The sequence below is a fragment of the Castor canadensis genome, chromosome 1, assembly GCF_047511655.1.
Source record: "Castor canadensis chromosome 1, mCasCan1.hap1v2, whole genome shotgun sequence".
Classification (NCBI taxonomy): domain Eukaryota; kingdom Metazoa; phylum Chordata; class Mammalia; order Rodentia; family Castoridae; genus Castor; species Castor canadensis.
The window spans coordinates 33,864,163-33,887,794 of NC_133386.1; the positions used below are offsets into that span (position 1 = coordinate 33,864,163).

The 23,632-nt window shown below is 34.4% G+C and overlaps 1 protein-coding gene across 4 annotated transcripts in view; it reads right to left on the bottom strand.

Moving 5' to 3' along the window:
• Positions 1–23,632, bottom strand: part of Lama2 (laminin subunit alpha 2) — a 630,868-nt gene that overhangs the window by 37,195 nt on the left and 570,041 nt on the right. For all 4 annotated transcript variants that reach the window (XM_074074982.1, XM_074074980.1, XM_074074975.1 and 1 more), the window contains exons 45-51: positions 18,503–18,646; positions 17,586–17,719; positions 15,681–15,840; positions 12,119–12,243; positions 9,340–9,502; positions 8,515–8,659; positions 1,908–2,046 (exon numbers count right to left, since the gene is read on the bottom strand). In XM_074074982.1, coding sequence (XP_073931083.1) covers positions 1,908–2,046; positions 8,515–8,659; positions 9,340–9,502; positions 12,119–12,243; positions 15,681–15,840; positions 17,586–17,719; positions 18,503–18,646 — 1,010 coding nt within the window. The remainder of the gene's footprint in view (positions 1–1,907; positions 2,047–8,514; positions 8,660–9,339; positions 9,503–12,118; positions 12,244–15,680; positions 15,841–17,585; positions 17,720–18,502; positions 18,647–23,632) is intronic.

Below are 23,632 nucleotides of genomic sequence, written 5' to 3' on the forward strand. Positions count from 1 at the left end.
GGAATAAAAAAACCGAACAGAACAAAAAATAGACTTAATGCCCTCAACTGAAGGGAAATCAGAATTCAAAGATACTGATTTCCCATTCTGTTCTCTTGGACAATATTTATTTTGAAATATGAATATATAGTACTTATTTTAATTGATCCAGTGTATGGCAAAGTACATAAATGTAGCATTTATGAGTAGCTTATAAATATTGCCTATCAAAGAGTTTAACAATATATTTTAAAATAATTTATGTTTAACATATATTTTATAGTTTATCATACTGAGATCCAGACTGTGTACAAATCAACAGGAAACCATGAACACTTGATTCCTTTATCAATCACAAATACACACCTAAAGATTATTTTGAAATAATGTGCTATACTATAGTAAGATTGTAATTATAGAATGGCACACTGAGAAAGTAAAAAAAAATCTTAGTGATAAGGATTCATTTAGAAATACAGTCTCCAAAGTAACTAAGACATTAATTCTTCTCAATGATGTTAACACATAACATATCTAAACATCACTTTATGATAATTAAGATAATCACTGGAATAAATGAAGCTAGGTTTAGATAGCTTTCTTTTACTATATTTAATTCACTTAATAGATATAGTTTATGATTTTGTAAAGTAAATCTTGAATTTGAACAACACGGGATCCCTAGCATTTAGTTCAATGTCTAGCACACTGTAGACTTTCAATAATCATTTGTTGAATGCCTATTTAATAAATGGTTTTCCATAGAATGTCTATATCACTATTCAAATACATTTGACTTGCAATGATTTTTTTGACTTGACACTTTAAATCTATATTCCTAACACAAATACATACACTATAATATAGATTAATACACATCTGGTTTATTTGCACCATGAAGCATATCAAGTTATACCCTTGAAAGATTGATAATTAGACAGTTGCTTGGTCTGTGAGTTTAGATTTAGAGAAAAGAAACCTCAACGTGTATGTTAGCTGACAAAAAATGAGACTGAAGTTCCACTGCTCAATTGAAAAATATTGAAATAACTGATCACCTTACTTTTCAGTAACAACTCAATATTCTGAGATTTCTCTAAATGTAAGCTCTTTGTGGAGTAGCAACATGTACACAGGACTTTTATACTCATTAAAAACTATCAAACTAATCAAAACAAAAACTTAAAGATGGGCTCCTCTGCATGTGTAGTAAATTCTTATGGTTTAACCAAGACAGTGCATTCCATTCTAGTTAAGTTCATTTAGCATTTATTGAGTACCAAATACTTATGGATATTATTTCTTATGTCTCATAATAAGTAGTAAGTTAATTAAATACAGTATGAAATATTTCAAGATATTTTCTAGTTACTTTTTTGAAATGAACTAAACTATGAATTAAAGATGTCTTCTCATTCTGCTTTCTACAAAGCACATGTGAAATTTAAAAAATGTTGGCATGGGCATAAGAATAACTAAGATAATTAGTTATATGGGATAGCTACAATATACTATTATGATGGTAATGCTTAGCAATAAAATAGGTTCTTCTCACAGTGTCCTGGAACACTGACTAATTTTCAGAACACTAAGCAATGTCCGACAGCCACTATCTCCAGTGAATGTGCAAGGAGAACAGCAATTACAAGATCCACATTCAGCTCTACCTTCTACCTCTAATTACTTTCAGAACTCTTTTCAGAAGATGCAGATAAGGGAAATAGTGATTCCAATCTATCTCTTCAACAAAGATGTCAGATTAATCCTTTGCTTTTTAAATTCTGGTGTTGTTCTAGCATGCAACATGATTTTCTTTTGACTAGACATTTAGGCAGCTAGCTATATAACATTCCTACTGTAATTAAACTTTAGCACAATGGCCATTTAATTATATCTTAATCTTTAGCTTTAAATATACACTAAGTTACCTCAAGTTTCTCAGGGTTGGCAGGCCACCAAAATATATTTTGTCATCTGCTTTCAAGTCAAGACCAAAGTTGTTTCCAGAAGATGAAGTTGCTATGTTCTCCTCCTGGTTAGTATCAATATCTACAATTGATATGTTGGCTGTAGAAGGAGATAGGAATTTTATTATCTAATTTGAGCAATGACCACATCTATGTTATCACTGATACTTCAAGAGAAGTTTAATGTGCAAATTAACATAGACTTTTTCAAGCACATGTACTACATTTAACCATTTAATAATTGCAGAAACAACAGTAACATCAATAACGTACATTACTCAACCATCCAGAGAAGGGAGTGTGAAAATAAGAGCTTTAACACAATGATGGTGAATCATTGAAAAGACTTCAAAGAACTACTTGGTGTAGTTTTGCATAATATTGCTAAGTAGTTAGAAAATAAAGTAGGATAATTATATAAGGGTTACCATGACTATCTAAGTAGGAATTGGATAATTAATTAGAAATAGGCTGTATCTGTGGCTCTTCACATGAATTTCAGTATCCACATAACTATGAGGATTTAGGCTCATCTGAAAAGTGTTACTTCTTGTGAATATGACTATCATAGGAGTGGAGAGATGGGAATGTTTGATTCTGTAAGACAGTGGGACCCTCCTCCACTGCAAATTACATTTTAAATTGGGAAGCTGTTGTGAGGGACGTACAGTCCTCATGCCTTATTGCTTTTCTCTTGAGTCTCTCAAGTTATTTCTCTGTATGAAGGTAAAAATTGAGAAAGATTTGGTCTCTGCAGGATCTAGATTATCACCAAATTGAAAATGGGCATTTGAACCAATTAGTTATAAAGTAATTTCCAAATAATCATTGTTCAAATAAGTCCTGGTTCAAATAAGTATGACAAATAATAAACAAAGTTAAGCATATATCTTAATTTTATGGCTGTTCAGCTCTTTCAACATTCTCATATGCAATACAGTGCTTAAAGAGAGGAACATGGAGAAAAAAGTACTTCCCAAATTTGTTTGACCATGGAATATTGTCATTTTTCTCTCAGTTAATCATCTTTCAGAATTAGTGTTCTTTGAAAAACAGAGAAATATCAAATTTCAAAATTACATCATCATCTATATCCCTATCATTCCAAAAGGATGTATCTTCAGTAGAAATCAAACATAGTCAGGAGGGTAAAACAGGTCTTTTCTAGAGGTAGATAGTGGGAGGTGGGAGGACATAAGGAAAGGGTAAATAAGAGTGAATACGTTGGATGTATTTTGTATTCACATATGGAAACAGAAGAATGAAATCTGTTGAAATTGTTCTAAGAGTGTGGGAGGGGAAAGGACAGAAAATGATGGAGGGGGTAAATCTAAGAAATATTGTAAGCTCATATGTAAATATTACAATGTATTCTTTATACAACAATCATATGCCAAAAGAAAAATAAATAAAATAAATTAAGGATAGATTTCTATCTATCTTTAAATCATAAATAAAAAAAAAGATCAAATGTACTTGCCATATAAAAATGACCAAAATCAAATATCCAAACCTATTAATACCTCAAATCCTCAAAGCAGATTTTTGTAAAAACAACCAGCGATGATAACTAAAAAGAACAAATGTCCTATTAAAGCATATTAACAGGTGAATATTTTAAAATCTAATTAATTTTATAAACTTTAATTATTTGATTAAATAATTAGTTTCTTATTCATCTAGCTCCTTGATTGGACTAGTGACTAAAAGAAAATAGATTTATAAAGCTATTTTCAAGACTTCTTCATATATATTCCTTTCTATCGAGATCACAAAGAAGTTTTTATGTGGTGCTGTTGACTGGAACATGAAAATCAGCTCTTTCTGCAGACTTGGTGAATATTTTAATGGTGTCTGGGAAATGAGATTCTGCCTCTATCACTGGCAAGCCAGTGACTGGAGGTAGTTTTCCTCCTTATCCCTGAGTGAATATATGCATTTTTAGAAATCATTCTAAGAAAACTGATTAAAGAGCAGCAACACAATCCAATTGAAACTCACTGGCCCAAGAGCTAACTCTGACAGAGAGATGTAGGATGGTATATTTTTACTAACTTATAGGAATTTACTCTATCCTCATGAGTGATAACAGCAAAGTGGGTTCTAGTAGGCAATGAGAATGCTCACTTGTATTTCTTGCCCTATTTCTTTCCCTTACAGAATAGGAAAGTAAGCTATTAACAACATTTCAAAGTTGGTAAGTCTGACTATCATTTTTATAGATAAGTAGGGAAATAAGGGTTTTATTAAATAATAGAAGGGCTTTTAACAAGTAATTATATAAACAGTGCTGAGTTGTTATAAGCCTATTGTTTTTACTTTGGCAATTCTCTAATTCTCTCTTTTAATGCATTGAAAATCTAAATAATTATTCTGAAATTTGTTTCCGTATCAATGCTCTTGAGGGTAGTGACAGGCTTCTGTTAGTGACTTACTCTACTGACTAGTCTAGGGAAAGCATCCCAGAAGGAAGGGTTTGATTTTCCAAGGGGCAGTGGTTATTACAAACTAGTTGAGAAAAATTCATGCAAACAGCTACCCTGGTCACTGGAAAGAAGCAATAATCCATGTTGCTGGTGCCTTAGTTCAATTCCTATCTCACCACTCTGTGGACTTTGATCTTGCTAAAATCCTCAGGAACTCCCCCACACCAACCCTTTTCTTACCTCTTTGTTCTTAATCTTCCTCCCTATTTCTTTCAATGCTTCTGAAATGCGATTGTCTTAATGCACCTTCCTGTGCCCATTTCTTAGTTTTAGCCTTCTGTAAGCTCAAGTGTTACCTACTTATAATATACTGATAACTAAAAAATATGTTTGCACGAAATTTTTGCCTAAAAATCCACATTCAACAGATGAGGCACCATCATTTGTTTTTCTTTTAGTACTGAACATATTCCAAATCAAAATGGTGATCTTTTTACTCCAAATCTGTATTACTTATTTTACTTGGTGGCACCATGCCCCCCCCCCTGCAATTTTCTAACCTAGAATGTCATCTCACCTACAATTTACATTTAATCAATCAATATCCTTACTGATATTTCTTGTCTTAAATAACTATGCTATTTGAAAAGTTTTACTGGCATTTGATTAACATATAAATTGCTCATGTTGAAATATGTATCACCTATAGAACACATCATTCCATGCAAAAAGTGAATATAACTGTCACCACAAGTGTTTTCTTCTGCTTCCTTTTAATTCCTCTTCCTTACCTGTCCCTACATACCCTATCCACAAGTAGCCTCAATTTGCTTTCTGTGACTGTAGATGAGTTTGTGTTAGCCAAACTCATTATATATACTAAAATTATGAATATAATTTTATATAAATATTCTCTTCTTTGTCTGTCTTATTTCACTCAGTAATTATTTTAATATTTATCTATTTTGTATGCATATTAATAGTTTATTACCCTTTATCACCACAACTTGTGGTCCATTTACCTGGTGATGGATGTTTGAGATGTTTAAAGTATTTGGTTATCACAAACGAACTTGACTTTGCACAGATACATGTGTCTTGGGTGAATACCTAGGAGAGGGATGGCTGGCTCACACGGCAGGTGGGCTTGCCAACATATTCATCAGTGTTACTGTGTCATTTAACATTCTCATCTGCAGTGTGTAACAGTTTCAAGTGTTCCACATCTTTGCCAACAATGCATATGATCAGCCTTTTAAAGTTGAGGCATCTAATAGCCATATGATGCTATCACTTTTGGGACTTATTTTGCCTTTCCCTAATATTAAATCCCAAGGTAATTCTCATTTCACTGTTTTTAAGAGAAGCGTTAAATAAATGATAGTACTACCTTTTTGAGACTGCATTTATCATCTGTAATTACACAAGAAGTTTGTATTTTTCTTTTGTGGATTATATGTTTATAATATTTGCTTCTTTTTATATTGCAACTTCAATAGGAAAATTAATTCATGTTAATTGACCTTCTGAAATAATAAAATGCTTAAAAAGCATCAGAGAAAATATGTTGGACATAAAAGAATACATGTGGTAAAATACAACAGCTAGAATTTTATTATAATAAGTAATTTTATGTATTTTGCTTGAGAAATTAGTGGTGAGACATAAGGCATAGAGAGAAGGAAACAACCATGGGCGGGAGAATGAAGATGTCCCAAACTAACCTGAGAATCAGGTAAAGAATAACTGAACCCCAGAGGACTTAATGTGACATTTTTATGACAATACTGTACAGACACATGAGAGAAGGTAATAAGCTAACTCATGTCACTAAGACCCAAAGTAAAAGTGAGAATGATGTTTGACTGAAGTACTTAAGAAGGTCAAATAGCAATGGGAATGTAGAGTCAATCTGAAGGCCAGAGAGGACTGCTAACCCACAGTCCTTTGTGCTTTACTACTCTGCTCTTGCTTTTTACTGTGACCATTCTATCATTCTTTCCAAAGCATCTGAAGACCTCTATATTTCCAAAAATGCTGAATTTGTGTGCTTTTATCTTCCTTGAGCATTCTGCAACATATCAGTTAAACTCTTCCATCTTTTAGAAACTCCTTTCCTCTGTAATACTTCTCAATGCTTTATTTCCACTTTCTCTGTTCCTTAATAGCCCCATTTATGGGTTCTTCCTTTAATCTACTGTTTCAAGGTTTGTGTTCTCTAGGGCTTTATATCATCTTACTTTTAGATATGGCTGCTTGGTTTTCCTCATTCCCACTCAGATGCAATTACTGAGACAATGATTCCTAGTTGTCTATCTCTGTCCCAGAACTCTGTGATCCTACATACATATAACTAATTAACAACCAACTATACAGCTTCCCTAGGCCACTAAGAGTACTAAGAATACCTTGAATGCAACATGTCCAAAAGAAAACTCAACATCTTTTCCTTTAAATCTATTATTTTTCTTCTGTAGCTTCTTGAATAGCACCAGCATAAAGGAAAAAAAGGGATCATTCCAGATCTCTTTCTTTTTTTTGTAAATTTAGCATCCCTGTTGAGTAGATCACAGCCCTCTTCAATTTTAAGATGTTTAGTATTTCTCAACTCCCTCTTCAGTCTCATGGTTATTAACATATTTTCATTCTTCTTGATGTTTGCCTGCTTTACTACAGTTTGAAAGAACATCCAAAATTGTCACAAACCTGTCCTCTAAGCTGTTGTGAAAGAAACTTCATTAAAGCACAAATTTGATGGTATTACATCCCTGATCAACATTCTTGTAGTTCCCAACAGCTAAACTCATTTGTTTAGCTCACAATGCCCTCTTTGACCATCCCCGTTATTTCAGCCTCATCTGATAATTTTCTACCAACATTCATCTATTTAGTGTATGGACTCATTTATAGTTACTAACATGTTTCTCAAAGTGTGTCTTACAGAATGTAGTATTGCAGGAATGGAAAGGTTTCATGTTCCAAGGAATTGCAGTTGGAAAGTGATGTGTTCTGTTCTCTGATGGCTTCAGGCTTTTGTATGAGTTTCACCACTCTGAAATATCCCCATATGTTTTCCTTCTAGCTAACTCTTCAACTCCTGCTTGTGTCTCAGGGGCACTCCCCTGAGAGCTGACCTCTCCCATATGCTTAAATATCTTTCTCTTCTGAGACTGCTAGTCTACTAAGAACATGTCTAACAGCAAGTAATTTTCTATCGTTGATGCTATTTCACTCCCCCATTAGACTGCAAGCTCCTTGAAAGTAAAGACCTGTTTTAGATTTCCTTTAAATCTTAGACCACACTTAGTAGGTGCTTGGTAGATACTCATTAAATTTAGGAATGAAAGATGATACAAAGGTAAATGCAAATTTTCATAAAATGTCACATTGGTACCATCAACATTAATTAATTATATTTATATTAGTAGAAGTATCAAAGTTTTGTTTTCAGATAGTGGCAATGTCTATAGTGCATAGAATTAGGAGAATTATAACTAAATAGCAATAGCACCATGCTAAGAACTAACAGACTTGTTTGTTAGATCTCTTGATTGTGAGATCTCACATGTATGTCTGTAACTATGACATACATATAAGTTTGAGTAGACATTTCTCTTTATTTAACAACAAAGCAAAATGCTTACTTCTATGATCACATGAAATAATTTCTGTGGAAGAGTTTTAAGAACATCACATTATTATTAATCAATTATTTACTTGAACACATAAACATTTTTTGCAATTTAAAGAGCAAAGAACTGTTGCCTGTGCCCAACCACCCTATAAATTCTACTGTGGGATGCTTTGAAGGAAACATCTTGACAAAATAGCAAGGAAAAAAAAGCATGTAACATTTTTCAAACCTATTACATGATATAATTTTATAAGTTGGAAGACAGCTTTATGTTTTCAAATTAAGCTCTCAGTTTCAAAAGAAAATGACAGAGAACCATTTGGCTCTTCAATCAGTCTTGTCTAATCCAAACCACCTATAATCTAAGCCAAAGAAACGACTACATCAATTTTTCACAGAGCTTGTGAGTAGCTAAAATTGTAGACAGGATCTTTCTCTTGATTAGGTTCATGGGTATTTTGTATGGCATGATTAAGGCCCACACTGCATTATTACTATAAAAACTCACCTTGTTTTTGAATTCTTGACAGGGTGAATGATTTCCATTTCCCATCGTTATGGTTTTGATTGCTGACAACAGAAGCGATTCCAGAACCCAGATCATAGCTGACTTTTATGTGCCCATCAGTGAGCTCTACACTCATGAAATCTTTCTATTAATAGAATAAAAATACATCAGTGATTCGATACACAGAGAAACATATGGGTATGCACCTTTTTATGGGGTTTATAATGGAGTCTTATGGATAAATTGCTGAGTGTGCTGCTCTGGAACAGAAATACATTTCAGAAACAAAACTGGTGTTCCTATTTTGTGAATGTTTGTAGGTGTGATATTATGGTGCAAATGGTCACAACCAAATAGCTAGAATATATTCTTTCAAGATGGTAGTACAAAGTGGATTCCTTTCAAAACATATTAAGCAAACCAAAATATATGTTCCCTGAAAGAAGTTACTAAGAACAATGACCTGAAAAGAATGAGACCAAAGAATACTTAAAATTACCTTTCAACTTAGGTCTTCAGAAAAAAAACACTGCCACATAATTCTATACTGGAAAAATCTTTACTGGCTGCCTCTCATAAGGGATTATATGAGGAGTTATACTGAACACAAATAGCAATTACATTGTATCTGTGATTAAAGTTATCAATAAAAATACATCAGCATTGTCTACACCACCCATTGTCCACTACTACATAGTAGTCTGTTCTAGACTTTTAATTATAATTGATAATTTTGCCAATAACTGATAATTTTATTGGTATTCCACAAAAAAACAAGGAAAGACATTTTTAATAATGGAAGATACACTGTGCATGTGGTCTTACCAGGTCTCGTGTGGCAAGATACATCAGGAGAGCACTTGATGAAAATGTCCGGAACTTGAACATGACAGTGGAGATGTTAGGGTACCAGCGAATGGGGCGACTAACCAACGCATAACCTTCTCCATCAAACTGAATAGTCCCCTCACTATCTTCCACCTGAGGACTGAAAAGAGACATTTCACATGAATTAGACCTTTATGGTCTGCCATTATTCAATGCATTAAACTATCCTCTGGGACTGGATTGTAAGCTCTTACAGTGTAGGAACCAGTCCAAACAGATTCTTCTGCTTCTCTTCACTTCTACTGCCATCAACTTAGACCAAAAAACTGCCAACTCTCTCCTGGACTTCATTAGGTATTCAAAAGCAAGGTCATTGGTGTTTCAAATGGTTTGTTTTGGAGAAGTTCTTGGCAGAGAATTATACTGGTTTTTAAGCATATTTTGTAAAATAAGAAAAAAAGAAGCATTTTTTGTGATGTTTGTAAAAACTGGTGAAGTTTTAGGATGGGCTGAGAATCCATTATTGCATTTCATACACACACACACACACACACACACACACACACACACACACACACACACAAACATAGTGGAATATAGGCCCCTAATCTATGAATAGTCACCAGCCAACAAGTTTTCCTAGAACACATTAGATTCAGACAATCAAGGATTCTGTTTTCAGTTGTATGCTTTTAATCTGTTTCCTTCATTAGAATGTGAATCTAAGAGGTCATCTAGAAGTTATGAGCTAGTCCCTATGGCAGGCACAAACCCAGTATCTAGAGTGTTCCTTGGGTCATACAACCCAGTAAATGTTTGCCAGATGAAGGAGACTGCCATATAGCAAAGTGCTTCACAGAGAACATATGTTCAATCAATAGTGGATGAATAACACTAATATGTTAGAAAGAAATATGTATGAATCTATGTGACCATTGCATTTTATCTATATTTTTTTCACATTTGCCAATCTTATGTGAGGAAATTCATACTTGTTTTTCTCTGAAACATTTCTGGCTTTCCAGACATCCTACATTTGCTCTTTTTGGCCTCTGGGACTAGAACACCCTCCACATTTCACCTGCTGTCTCCTTTCACTGGACTCTTCCCCATGTCAAGGCCACCTTAAATGTTGCTTCTTCCACAAAGCAGATCTTATGTTCCTAACCTAATGGGAACAATCATGGTATACTTTTGAAAGGGATTTTAAGTATGCCTTGCATTTTAAATTATTTTAGTGTTTGTCTTTGTTGACAAATTTCTTGATGCCTGAGACTGAATTAGATTTATCCTAGTATTAGGAAGTTGTAAGCACAAGTCTTTGTAATCTGAAAAATGCCTGATAAACATATAGGAATACTATCATATTTATTAGAATACTATGTTAAATAACAGAAATACAAGATCTTTGCAGAAATGATAATTATTGATTACTTAGTCTTCCATGATATGCAATGCTGAATGAACATTTAACACTTTAGACATTTTCTTTGTAGTAGGCTTTTGAAAATACTATTTGGATACTACTTAGAAATTTACCAAAGAAATGTTTAGGGAAAAATTGTATCAGACATAGCCCAGGCTGGCCTCAAACTCATGATCCTCCTGCAGGATCATGAGTATCAGGATTACAGGAGTGTGTGCCAGTGCAACCAGACTTGGACCTCATTGTTTTTGTTATACCAAACAAAATTTAAAGATAATCTTCCATTTTAGATTTTACTGGCGATTATCAACAAAACCATCTCAAATGGATCAGGCTTCCAAATTATCCTCATTGTCATGTTGGTAAGTTCACGATAACAAAAGGAAAGAGATGGAAGTTAAAGCTTTTAGGGAAACAATATTTTGGGACTACTTTCCTCTATGAAGCTAGAGTTTTAAAAAGGGAATATAAAGTGTGATCTGCTGCATTAATGGGGGATTTGGATTTTGGAAATGTGCATGTGCCTTTTAAATTGGAAATAAAAATACAAATTCCTTATCACCTTTGAATTTCTATGAATATCACATTAAGCTGCCAGGTGTTTAATGTGTATTTTATAGTTTTAATTTAATACAAGTAATTTATTTTAGGCTCAAATAATTAAGGGGCTCTAAATATTTTAAGTTGAGAAAACTTCTACTAATGATTTTAAAACCTCTATTCAAGTTTATATAAAATATTTATTCCCTATATATGCCTTGCATATGTATTTTCAAATTCTTGTTTGTTCTAGACTCTGTCTTAACTGATGAAGTATACTATGGCCTATTTGGGCCTCTTGTTCTTCTTCTCCCCTTAAGTCAAGTCTCAAAGTCCCATGGTTTTCACTGGAAGTACTTACAGGACCTTATGTGTCAATCTGAAAGGTCCTGTAGGGAATGAAGCTGAGCTAAGGCTCTAAATTTATGCTTTATCATTTTAGGGAGTAATCTCTTGATGAAATAACAATTATGACCATGAGACATCCATAGATAAGCAAAAACCCTGGACATGAAGGGACTCTGGTTAGAAAGGGATAGTAGTCTTAACTGGCTGTGGTTAAAATTTCTTACCTTGGCAAATTTTATACAAACATATGACTATGTAAAACTACTGCTAAGATAACTCCAAGGACTTTGGAAAATGCCTGCACAAATGTGGGCAGGATCTTGAAATTTCATTGGCCTCTAGTGAATCCACCTTTTAGCACAATCATTTCAAACAGCTGCACCTCATAACAGCATTATATAATAAAATAAAAACTTTGTGATACACAGAACAGACCTTAGGAGATCGCTCATTTTCACTAACCTGACAGTACATCCTTTGCAGTCACCTTCTTTTTCTCGGAAATTCCACAGACCTATAGGTTTGCTGTCAAGGTGTGTTTCTCCCATGCAGCCAGTGAACGTAATCACACGCACAGCGTCAGCCTTCTGCGGAGAGAGATAGCACATTTGTTAGAATTTAGAACTGGTCAAATAGTCTTGCAGAATCTGTGAATTATAGCAGTAGAAACTGTCCAATCTTTCTGACATTCTTGGTTTTGCATACATTCTTCTGTTAACCATATTATACCCTCACAGTGACTTCAGGATGGGTCAATAAAAGGAGGAAAGCTCAAATATTTCATCAATGATCCCTGGTTATTTTTTGATATACTACCTCAAATGGGGCTGCATTTGTTAATGTGGGTATTTTCCCCATTAGCAAATGCAACCATTCCTTGGTATCCACAGGCGATTGGTTCCAGGACCCCCCTTTATCCCACAGTCCTTAGATGCTAAAGTCCCTCATATAAAATGAGGTAGTATTTGCACATCACATGTACATATCCTCCCATATACTTTAAATAATCTCTGGGTCACTTATATAACCTAATATAATAAAATTCTATGTAAATAGCTGTTATACAATATTTAATAATGGCAAGAAAAATAGTATATGTTCCATTGAAATGCAATTTTACTTTTCACATATGTTTGATCCTTGGTTGGTTGCATCTGAAGATGGTGAACCCATAGATACTGAGAGCAAACTTTAAATATTTTCCAGCTTCTAACCTTAGGCTAGCTGTTGAACCTTTTCGAGATTTTATTCTGTCTATCGCATGAGGTCTTGTGAGAATGACATTGGATATTCATGGCACTAAGTTCAGTGCCTGTCACATAGTAGCTGTGGATTAAGCATGAGTGCATCTGCATCATGTTCTTGGGGAAATCTGGGCCACAATGGTCACAATGATGACATGAAGTAGAGGGGACACATGCATATAAATTCACTACAATAGTGCATCCTTAACCTTCATTACCATTTACAACCAGGCTGGAACCGGTTTAAGAGAATTAAGAAAAAGACAGCAAGTTTGTGACAGCATGATCATGGAGATGTTGTACCTCCAGCATCTGTTGAAGTCCAACCCTGGTGTCATTTTCATAGGGTAAGATGTTTGATGCATAGCACAATCACAAAGGAGGGAAGTGACCTGAAACACTCCAGACAACCTTGTCACAGTTTATGCAACTATTTGTTTTAGCCTTAGCAAATAAATAAATGCCATATTTCTGGTGTTCATGACTTTGGAAATTCTATGCCAAAGCTAATCCACATTTACCTGAATTATCTGGAGTGGAGGATAGATTGATATGTTTGGATTTTAGGAAAAGATGTTGGATGGTCAATAAATTGTTCAAACTTTGTAGCTACAACTTTAGTTTAAATCCATGCACATGAATAGCTTCCTATTGCCTTAGTCACACAGAGAGACTGTTGATCACAGCCGTTGTTACAAGTCAGCGAGGTCCCTGAAAATGCTCCATCGTAAGTTGGAGCCTTTTAGTTTTCCAGAGGTTGATTTCCTACTTGTGGATTCCACTTGCTTCTTATATCTCATCATATTCCGAAATGCTACATTTGAGAAAATTTCTGCTCATTTGAATTTTCATCAGCAAGTTCATTTACTTGCTTGTTTACAGCTTTTGTTCATATTCTGGTGTGGGAGGACACATGAAACTCTTAGTCAAAATGATTTCTTAAGGTTTTCTATATATTTCATTTGTCTTTTTCTTTCCCTGAGGCTGACATAAGTTGCTTTGTGCCAGTTATGTCTGCATAATAGGAATTATATAAGGTGCAATTTAAGGTGTGAATACCATCTCTGAGGCGTCTTGTGTTTTTTACACACAAGGTCTCACTTCTCATTGTGGCACTGAAGCATGGCAAATAGGAATGGAGACTCTTGTGCCTGTTAACCTGTGTTCAAATCCCAGCTGTGCCACTTGGTCGAGACATTCAATTTCTGTATTCCACCATCACTATAAAATGAGGAGGGTATTAGCAGTTTCTCTACTATTTGAGTGTCTATGTTCTACCAAAATTCTTTGTGTTGAAAACATAACCATCAAGGTGATAGTAGCAGGAAGTGGAGCCTTTGGGAGGTGATTAGATAATGAAGGTGATACCTCCAACACTGGGATTAGTGCCCTTATAAAAGAAGCCCAGGGTTATTACTCACTCTTTCCATTATGTGAGGACACAGCAAGAAGGTGTCTTATATATGGAAAGGGTACTTAGACACCAAATCTGCTGCACCTTAATCTTGGACTTCTCAGCCTCTGGAACTGTAAAAAATTTATTTGTGGCTTACAAGGTACCCAGTTTTATGGTATTTTTGCTACATTAGACCAAATAGACTAAGACACACCTTTTGGCATTGTTGTGAAGATGAGTAAACATCTGAATTAATTACGATGTTACTTAGCACATGATAAAGGTTAAAAAAAGGTTATCAAAATGTATTATTGTACCCTACAATATGCAAGCAAGGCAGAAACTTTTTTACCATTCTTTTCTAGCACAGAAAATTGAAGCCCAAGGGTTTAAGTGACTTACTTAAGGTCATATTTTAGGAAGTGGTAGAGGAGGAAACCCAACCTGGATTTGATTTCAAAATTCATGGCTTTTGTGAGCTACCCTTATATTTATCTTTCCTAGAAGCAGAAAAAGTTGGCAATATACCAATATATTATTATGCATCATATATATTTATATGCAGTTCTATGAAGTGAGCATGATTTTAGTGTATAGTTTTGGAATCAATTCTTATCATTTACAGTCATCTCATACACAAAGCAAATAAAACAATCTCACTCTATATGAAGGCTGAATTCTCATAAATTTGGGGTCACCCTGACTTTTCACATTTTCTGACTAATCTGATTCCAGGGTGATTTGAACGAGTACAGGATTGTTCATTATATTTGGCTGTGCTCTTGTATATCACCCACAGGTCATTTTTCAACACTTAATTTCATTTAATCAACATAAGCTTCTTTAAAATGCAGGCCCTTTACAATTTAAAATGCACAAGAAACTGTCATGAAGCAATTATGAGAATTAAGTGCATTACTCTATAAGAATAAGGGGAACAGTAACTCAAAAACTCTTAAAACCAGATCATGATGAAAGCTTATGGCCCCTGTGATATTTCCCAAGATATTAATGAATTTTTTAATTAAATGTGAGTATGAACTTTACAGCTCTTCATATTTATAAATCATAAATTGATTCAGAAGATGAGGTATATTTAAAAAACACTTTGCTCTTGAGGCAACTAAAACAAGAATATAAAAAATGGATGCCACAGTTAAGGGAAAAGCAACAGCTACTGAAGTAAATAAACATAGGGTTACAAATGTCATGCCTCCACATTGAGTTTTCACAATTCAAAGAAGAAAGTTCTTATTCAAAATAGATTCCTATTTTCCTAAACACAAGTTGAGTCAACAATGGCCAAGTTTTTGCAGAATTTTATCATGCCTTCTCTCAGTTGTCTATAAAGTTGAAATAAACAGAACAGGAAGAGGCATATTACCTTTAATTTCCCAGTCAAGCCACCAACAAACAGCATTGCATTTGCATCCACATCTAGAATGGTATACCCTGGAGGAGATGCAGAATGGTAGGTACTGGGCACAATGCTGGCTTTGGGTCCATCTAAAGCTCTCACAGAAATAGAACCATTTCTCCCCGTTCTTCAAGGATATGTGTTGAAATGAAGGGGAAGGAAATATAGAAAATGAGATAGGTGTCACATTTCTGAAAACTTTAGATTTAAAAGCTATAAAATATAAAGAGTTGTTTTTAGAAAATTTAATAGATAACTAAGTATTTAGTTTCAAATATTCAAAATTCATTAAATGTCAAGTCAATACCCAGAGTCTGATTTGATTGGATATTTATGGTCACCTCTACCAGAAACAACCAGAGCAATAGTGTCCATTCATATGAAATGACACAGTAGCATTCAGCTGATAGAATTACTATAGGTCAAATGGAAAGCGTCTTTCCTATTGCTTTACATAATAAGTTAATGTTTTCCAATATATACAACTTAAACAAGTTTTTTATTGTAGCATAATAGCTAGTTTTCCTGAGTTTTGTATACAGATTGCACAGAAATTCACTTTTAAATTCAATTAACAGAATTTTGAAAGCTATTATTATTTCATTTCATTTCTTTTTAAGGGTTGTTTTCCATGAATTGTTAAGTATGAAAATCTGGTTTCTCTTCTTAGACAAGCAGTCATAACAAAACTTCAGTGTCATATTTCTCTCTCTGCTGTCTCATTTTGGTAAACATTTCTTCTTTGAGGGGGCAGTGTTAAGTGAAATACATGAGAACAAAAGAATGAATTTTTCAAGTAAGTTTCTTTTTGAACAGAATGACTCTTTTCAGACAGAACTGTACTCCATGAGAATAAATGTCCTTCAACCCACAAAGTAATTAAACCCTCTACCACCACCACCACATATATGAGTTCTATGAGTTTTCTCTCTCCTCCTCCCTGCTTCTCTCTCTCTTTCTCTCTCTCTCTCTCTCTCTCTCTCTCTCTCTCTCTCTCACACACACACACACACACACACACACACACACACAGAGACACACTTTTGTTGAATATCTTTAAAAGGAACTAAAACTATTACTTTTCATTTAAACTTTTTATTGTGGAAAATTTAAACATATATAAACAAAATGAAACTCTATGTATCACTCATATAGACTTAACAATGACCAGTTCTTCAAGTCTTCTTCACCCATTTCTGACCAACTTCATCTCTACCCCTTGGGCCCTTAACCATACCACTCTACTGTTAGCTGCTTTGGGTAGAATAAGGAGTGGATAATTGGAAAAAGAAGAGAAAACAAGGGAAATAATGAGGACAGGAATGTTTCCATAAGTAATACATATGTTCCTAGAAGCTGATAATTGAATTAAAGCTGCAGAGATAGAATTACTGACTCAATTTCCTGTTACCCCCCATTTCAAGTAGTGTGGATCTGACATGTCACATATGGATGCCAGCTTTTGACATGGCATATGCCTGTAGTAATGTTTGCTATGCCGACTAGAAGAGAAGATGTGTATACAAAAGGTAAGTAATAATGACAGGTCTTATTCTCTGGCCTCTGTCTAATGAGTGTCATTGCTTTGTTTTCAAGTGAGGTAAGATGACTGAAAACTGCAGATTTCTACCAGTGAACAAAGAGATCAGAAGTAGACTGGTCACTCTTGTCAGTACCTTGAAAGTATGTCATGTCTTAACAGGCCATGAAAAATGTACTCATTCCCACACATCATTTATACATATACATATATAAATTTTATATGTATGTACATTTATACACAGTTACATTATTGAAATGGAAATGAGACTTTCTCACAAATAAGCAACAGACTTTAAAATTCTGATTTTTTAATTATTATTGAATAGTTACCTTGATGCTTCAATACGGTACCAATATGAGTCATCAATAGTCAAATCTGGATATTCTACACGCCCAACTCCAGATCCAACATCCCAAAGGAAACTCACTTTGCCTTTACGCATTTCTATAGCCAGAAAATCAATCTAGTTCAGAGAAATACAAAAACAATAGATGTCAGATACAAAATATTGTGAAAGAGGAGACAAGTGGAGTCTTTTCAACACATCCCATTTGCAAAGATGTAAAATAATTGGATTGAGAATACTTTAGTGCTTTCACCAAAGACACTGACATTTTTGAGGGATAGCTATAATTTTTTTTAACCCAACATGATCCAAAGCTCCTCACATAAATGGAATATATGATGTTATTACTGGTTTGTTAGAAAGCCTCATTCATTTTGGAAAATATCCACACATGCAAAATAAAATGGTTCAAATGGAACACATTTGTGGGTTTTTGTAGATACAACTTACGTTGTTTCAGTTTGAGTCATAAATTCAACAAATTAGAAGAAATTTCATTGGTAAGAAATTAGTACACAATTTGTTCTTTTTATTTCATTAGCATGAAAGCTTATTATTTCTTAGTTTGAAAAGGGAAATATTCTTTGTTCCTATAAGCCTTTCTTCTTAAATAGCTAGAGCTGAAAATGCAAATCAGAATAAATGCTGCTAGACCAACAAATGAAAGCAAATATGCCTAAATACTATAAAAGATTTTCTTCATGTTTATGTGCCTTCTGACATAACTTGACAGTTCCGAACTTTTTGAGGTAAGATTCTAAGATTTTTAAAGCTGAAGGGCTACATTAGAAAATTTGGGGACCATGCTACTGAATTCTGTACATTTCCCTCAATATCAGGATTAACCTCTGATTCTACACATACACAACAGCCTAAAGAAAGGCTGAATGTTAGACTTACAAATTTGGCACTTCCAAGATAAAAAAGGAGGTTGTCAGCAACAGCTGTCTTGACGTTGACAATAATATTATTGTAGCTTCCTTTCTTGATTTCTGGCTTGTATGTTCGAATGCAGTCACCTCCCGAAGACACAGAGACTTTGATCTTCAAGAAAAACAAGGTACAAAGTCCCAAGACTAAATCTCTCAGAAAGTTTAAAGTAGCACCCAAACAACCACAAAGCCATCATCATTTTTTTCTTTGAAGTTATTTTTCAATCATCAAATAGTGCCATTAAATGTCCACATGAAGACACCATTATGCTTATTAATGAGGGCACGGAAGAGCACTTCTCCACAGCATTTTGACAGTGAGTGGCTCACAGATCCCCATCTTGTTATCATGCTACTATTTTTGAACATGCAACTAACAAATTCTTATCTTCATACCTTTCTCCTTTACAGGAACTTTTCAAAGGGGGATTGTATATGAAATTAATAGGAATGATTTCCATTAAGGTTATTTAATAAAATTTTATAATTCAAATTTCAGTGATTTTAGTATCACTTAAAGTAGGAAAATCATTTTTCTTTTAGTTTTCAAGAGGAAATTACTGGCCCTTCCATGCTCTTATAGTTAAAAAAGGCCAAATAGATTTTGTTCTAGATGTTCTAACAATAAGAAGAGTATTAATCATTTCATCTCAGAACATACATTTCAGAATAAATTACACTTTTTTTATTAAGTTGCCAGGAAGTGAAATGGAAATAATTTCTAATGGTTATCACTACTAATATATATAATATATCTCCTTTTTCTTTTGAATAGTACTTTAAAAATTACCATAAATTGCTAAGAAAGGAATTCCTATGTGAATAGAATGATGCTGCTGTTCACACCAATTTTTACTTTCATTCAGGAAGCCTTCCTTCAATCACAAGGGACACTATTTTATTATTTGATTTAATTTCCTTTGAGTTAGATAAAAAAAATCACCATCAAAGGGGCGTTTTCAGGACAGCAAAGTAAATGGTTGAACTCAGAGAGAAATTGTTACTTTGCTGATTGATGGAACTAAAAGTAGGAGGCAGAGAGAGAGGAAGATGTAAAACCTCTGTTGCCTCTGGCTCAAAGGCTCAGCTTCAGGAAGCCTGTTGGCCCTTACAAGTAGTGAATTTCCATTTTCTTATTTCTTTAGCACTTTGTGCTGTTTATACAGTTTGCACATTTGGAAGAAATCCAACTAACATTACTGTTGCAAGGCCTGTGCAGATTTCAAACCAGATAAGCTAGGCCACCAAACCAGCGTCCATATTATGGTTACATAAGGAGGTGTCTCCAAGTGTCTCATCAGATGTGAGTGTTGGGAGCACTGTGGCCTCTCTCCAAGTGTAGTGCAAACTATGCTGAGGAGGTGTAATATGCAAAATTGTTCCAACTGTAAAGGGAAAGTTGAGGAGGGACTTAAAATACTGACAATTCGGTAGCTTCACATACATTTGAGAACTTCTGGGCTTACAGCAGATCTGTTACATCTGTAGATCCTGCATAAGTCATGTGTTTGTATGTATTGTTGCTTAACCTGATCTGCTAACCAAATTGCATCTGGAGAGAAACAGAGGCTGTTTCATACTTCACCAGGAGTGGGGTAAATCCTGGAGCCCTGTGTATAGTGGGCTGCAGATGGGATGATATAGAAAGTCTACTTCTTAGACTGCTTGCCTGTCTTTGTCTCCCTCTCATGGTGTGGCCCAGCCCAGCAATTGAGGGTTGGGATTGGGTCACATCTGGTTCTCAAAGTATTTGCTCTGTGCCTTCAAGATCTTCTTGTTAATGTGGTTTTGTCAGGAAGTTAGTTTTGTTTAGCAAATGATGGCATTTCCTTTCTACATGCATTACTGAGAGTAGGTGAATCAAAATGAATTACAGAAACCCTGAACCAGGAAATGTACAACTGTTACCCTGGATGTTAACAGTATAAAGTAAATGTGCAATAGGAGTTGGCAAAGCATGTTGTATGATAGCATAGCAGCTATGCAAAGAGCAATTTAGGGACTCAGAGTTTAAAAGGATAAAGTATCATAAGACAAAGACCATATGGTAGAAGGCAGGTTGGAAAAGTACAGTCTTTAGATAGTTTTAATGCTCAGGAAAAGGCATAAAATACAGTGAGTTTTTAGAAATTTGCAGCAAGTGAACCAAAACCTTCATGACAGAAGACCTTGGCATTGAGCAAGTTTAAAATATGAAGCAGGTTATAAGTTCCATTGATATCATAAAAGGATCAAAAAGAACAAGAAATAAAGATCTAACTGCAATTCATGAGTAGAACTAAGTAATAGACTCAGCTATCCCTGGCAAGAAATCATTTTCATAAACATAGTGGGGCCAGTTTAGAAGCCCAAAGTAATGTAGTTTGTTTTCTCTTTACTTCATAAATGCTTTATAAGCTTAGCTAGAGGGCATATTATGGCTAGCTTAATTGCAAATAAATCCTATTTGTTTAAAGACTAATTCAATAATACTCCTCAGTTATTGTTTAGAGATGAAATGACTGAATATATGTGGAACTTAGTCACAGGATGAGTTTCAGAACTTGCTTTCATATACCTGGTAGGAATAACAGATTACATGATTGGTGCATTGAAAAGGACATTTCCAAAGTATAGATGACAGCAATCAAGTACTGAGACCTAAGAAGACTGATGAAGCTCCAGCTGAGACTGCAGCTGAAGCCATTTTAAAACTAAGGACATTTATTGTCACTAGGATTTGCTATTAATCTACTTTTTGGAATGTTTTTAGTCTAATCATGGCCAAGACTGGTCTCAAACTTGGCTCTTGGCTCTTCCTGCCTTAGCCTCCTGCATGTGGGGATTACAGTCATGTGTCACCATTCCTGGATACTTTATGGCATTCTTTAAATATCTAAAAATATGACTCTCTGAACAAAATGAAATTATCATACCCAATATGATAGCAATTAATCTTGTAAAATAACCTATTCGTCAGCTCCTAATGACTCACATAGAAACCATCTGCATTTTCTGTCTTCTGGCTTATGGTTTAGAATATACCCCCAGCACCTGAAAAATTCAGGCAATATAAATTGTTGGCAAACAGTTCATAACTACTAATTTCTCCTTGGAAATACATTGTTTTTATTTCTAATTATAGGTATGTTTTATAGAAAACTTTAAAAAGCTAATCAACATGCCAGATCTAGAAATTTCTTTAGAAGAAATCTCTAGGATAAATCCCTCTTGAAGGGGGGAGAAATTTGTGAAACATGAGCGTTCTGTTAGGATGACTGCCTCTACCAATTATTGCATTTTCAATGTTACTCCTTAGTAAGACTTTTAAGAGTAATCACTAAACATTAGATATTGCTAATGTATTTCTTATATAACATTATTCACCAGCTAATCATCATGAACTCAAATGTTATTGAGTCTCTTATTATGTCTACCTTATTTTCATTGTATTTTTCATACAGTCACTAAGCCATTCATTTAAAAGGCGTACATTGCCACTCAATTGAATAATCAAAACACCAAAAGAAAGCTACTTGTAAATAAATGTCTTTAATTTATCAATTAAGAATATCTTTCTTAAGTTTAATATCAAATATGTATTAGGGTTATAACCAGAAACTTATGTCAAGTTACTAATATATTTACAAATCAAAAAAATGTAATCCAGTTAGTGCAAAATTCATTTGAAAAAAAAATTATCTGCTTGAATAAAAAAATAGGGCATTTGTTGTAATTTCCACTTGCAAAAGTAAACAAAAACTTCCTTGAAAGGAATGGACAATGGTCGCTTTTTCTAGCTTCCTTTATACTATCTTTCACTTTGTATTTTTAGACATACTTACATGTTAGAACTTTGTCTTTTTTGGGGGGTAGTGGAAGAAGCTCTCACAACTGATGAACAGGTGAAGAGTTTTAGATTTCTTACAATGAAGAAATAAAAATGTCATACTTCCCCACTGGGTGACTAAACTGGAAACTGTGGCTAAATGTGTGATTCATAAGAGAATATTTACTATTATTCCTTCCTTAAAGATAACATTGCAAAATACAAAGAGAAGTGACATATCAACCTCTTCCTTTCTCTTGCCCTTGATGGGTCCTTTCTTGTTTCTCTCTCTTGTTTCACCAACTACTTCTGGATTTTTATTAAAAACAGCATAGCTCACTTATGGTATGTTTCATGCTTAAAAACTTTCAGCTTATCCTCAACAATGAGGTTCATCCCAAGAACCAAATGACAGATGCTGCTTAATTTACCATTTAATAACGATAAAACCTGGCTTCCATTGACCTTTCAAATTTAAAGTTCACTTATCAATTACTCTTGACAAAGTAAAATGCTCTGTCATGACCTGACCCTGAAACTTTCTTCTTTCTCTGCCCTGGCTCAGCCCATTCTCTTGTTTCAGAATCTCTTCCCTTGTCTCCCACCCAAGCCCCCCATGACCAAACACTATACCATTATATGAGGTCTGGCTCAAATGCTTCCCTTTGGGAAATCTTCTGACCCTAAGAGAAATGATCTCGCCTTTAAAACTTTTATAGCACTCCTTATGGCTCATGTAACATGGCCCAATGTTCTTCATTATCTTGGAGTTGTTTGTATATGTCTTATTTCTTCTACTATAGTATAAACTTTGTAAGTATGAGAATTGGCTCATTCATTTTTGTGAATTTCACGGTAAGAAGCAATGAACATAAGAGATACCTCTTCTACATTGTCTAAATCTTAGATAAAGTTTCAAACCTTGTAATATCTGGCTTCTTTTTATCTGCTTTACATATGCAATGGTCACCTGGCCCCCATATGATGGAGCTTTCATATGATAGCTGAACCCCTGTCTTTCCAGATCCAATCACTGCTTCTTTACTCTCATTTATGTAATGTCATCTTCACTAGTTTTTTGTGATTGTCTAAGTCTTTCTTCAGTCAGGCACGAGTTCCTTTCAAGGTGCACCTTGAATTTATTTCTTGGCCTTGTTTAGAAGTTTTGGTTGTGAACGGGAGAATAAAGGATATGCTATCACTCAGAAATCATTTTCTTGGCCACTGCTAAGAAATCATGAGCTGATGGATTAAGAAAGGGCTCTTCTAGTTGGGCACGATGGCATACAT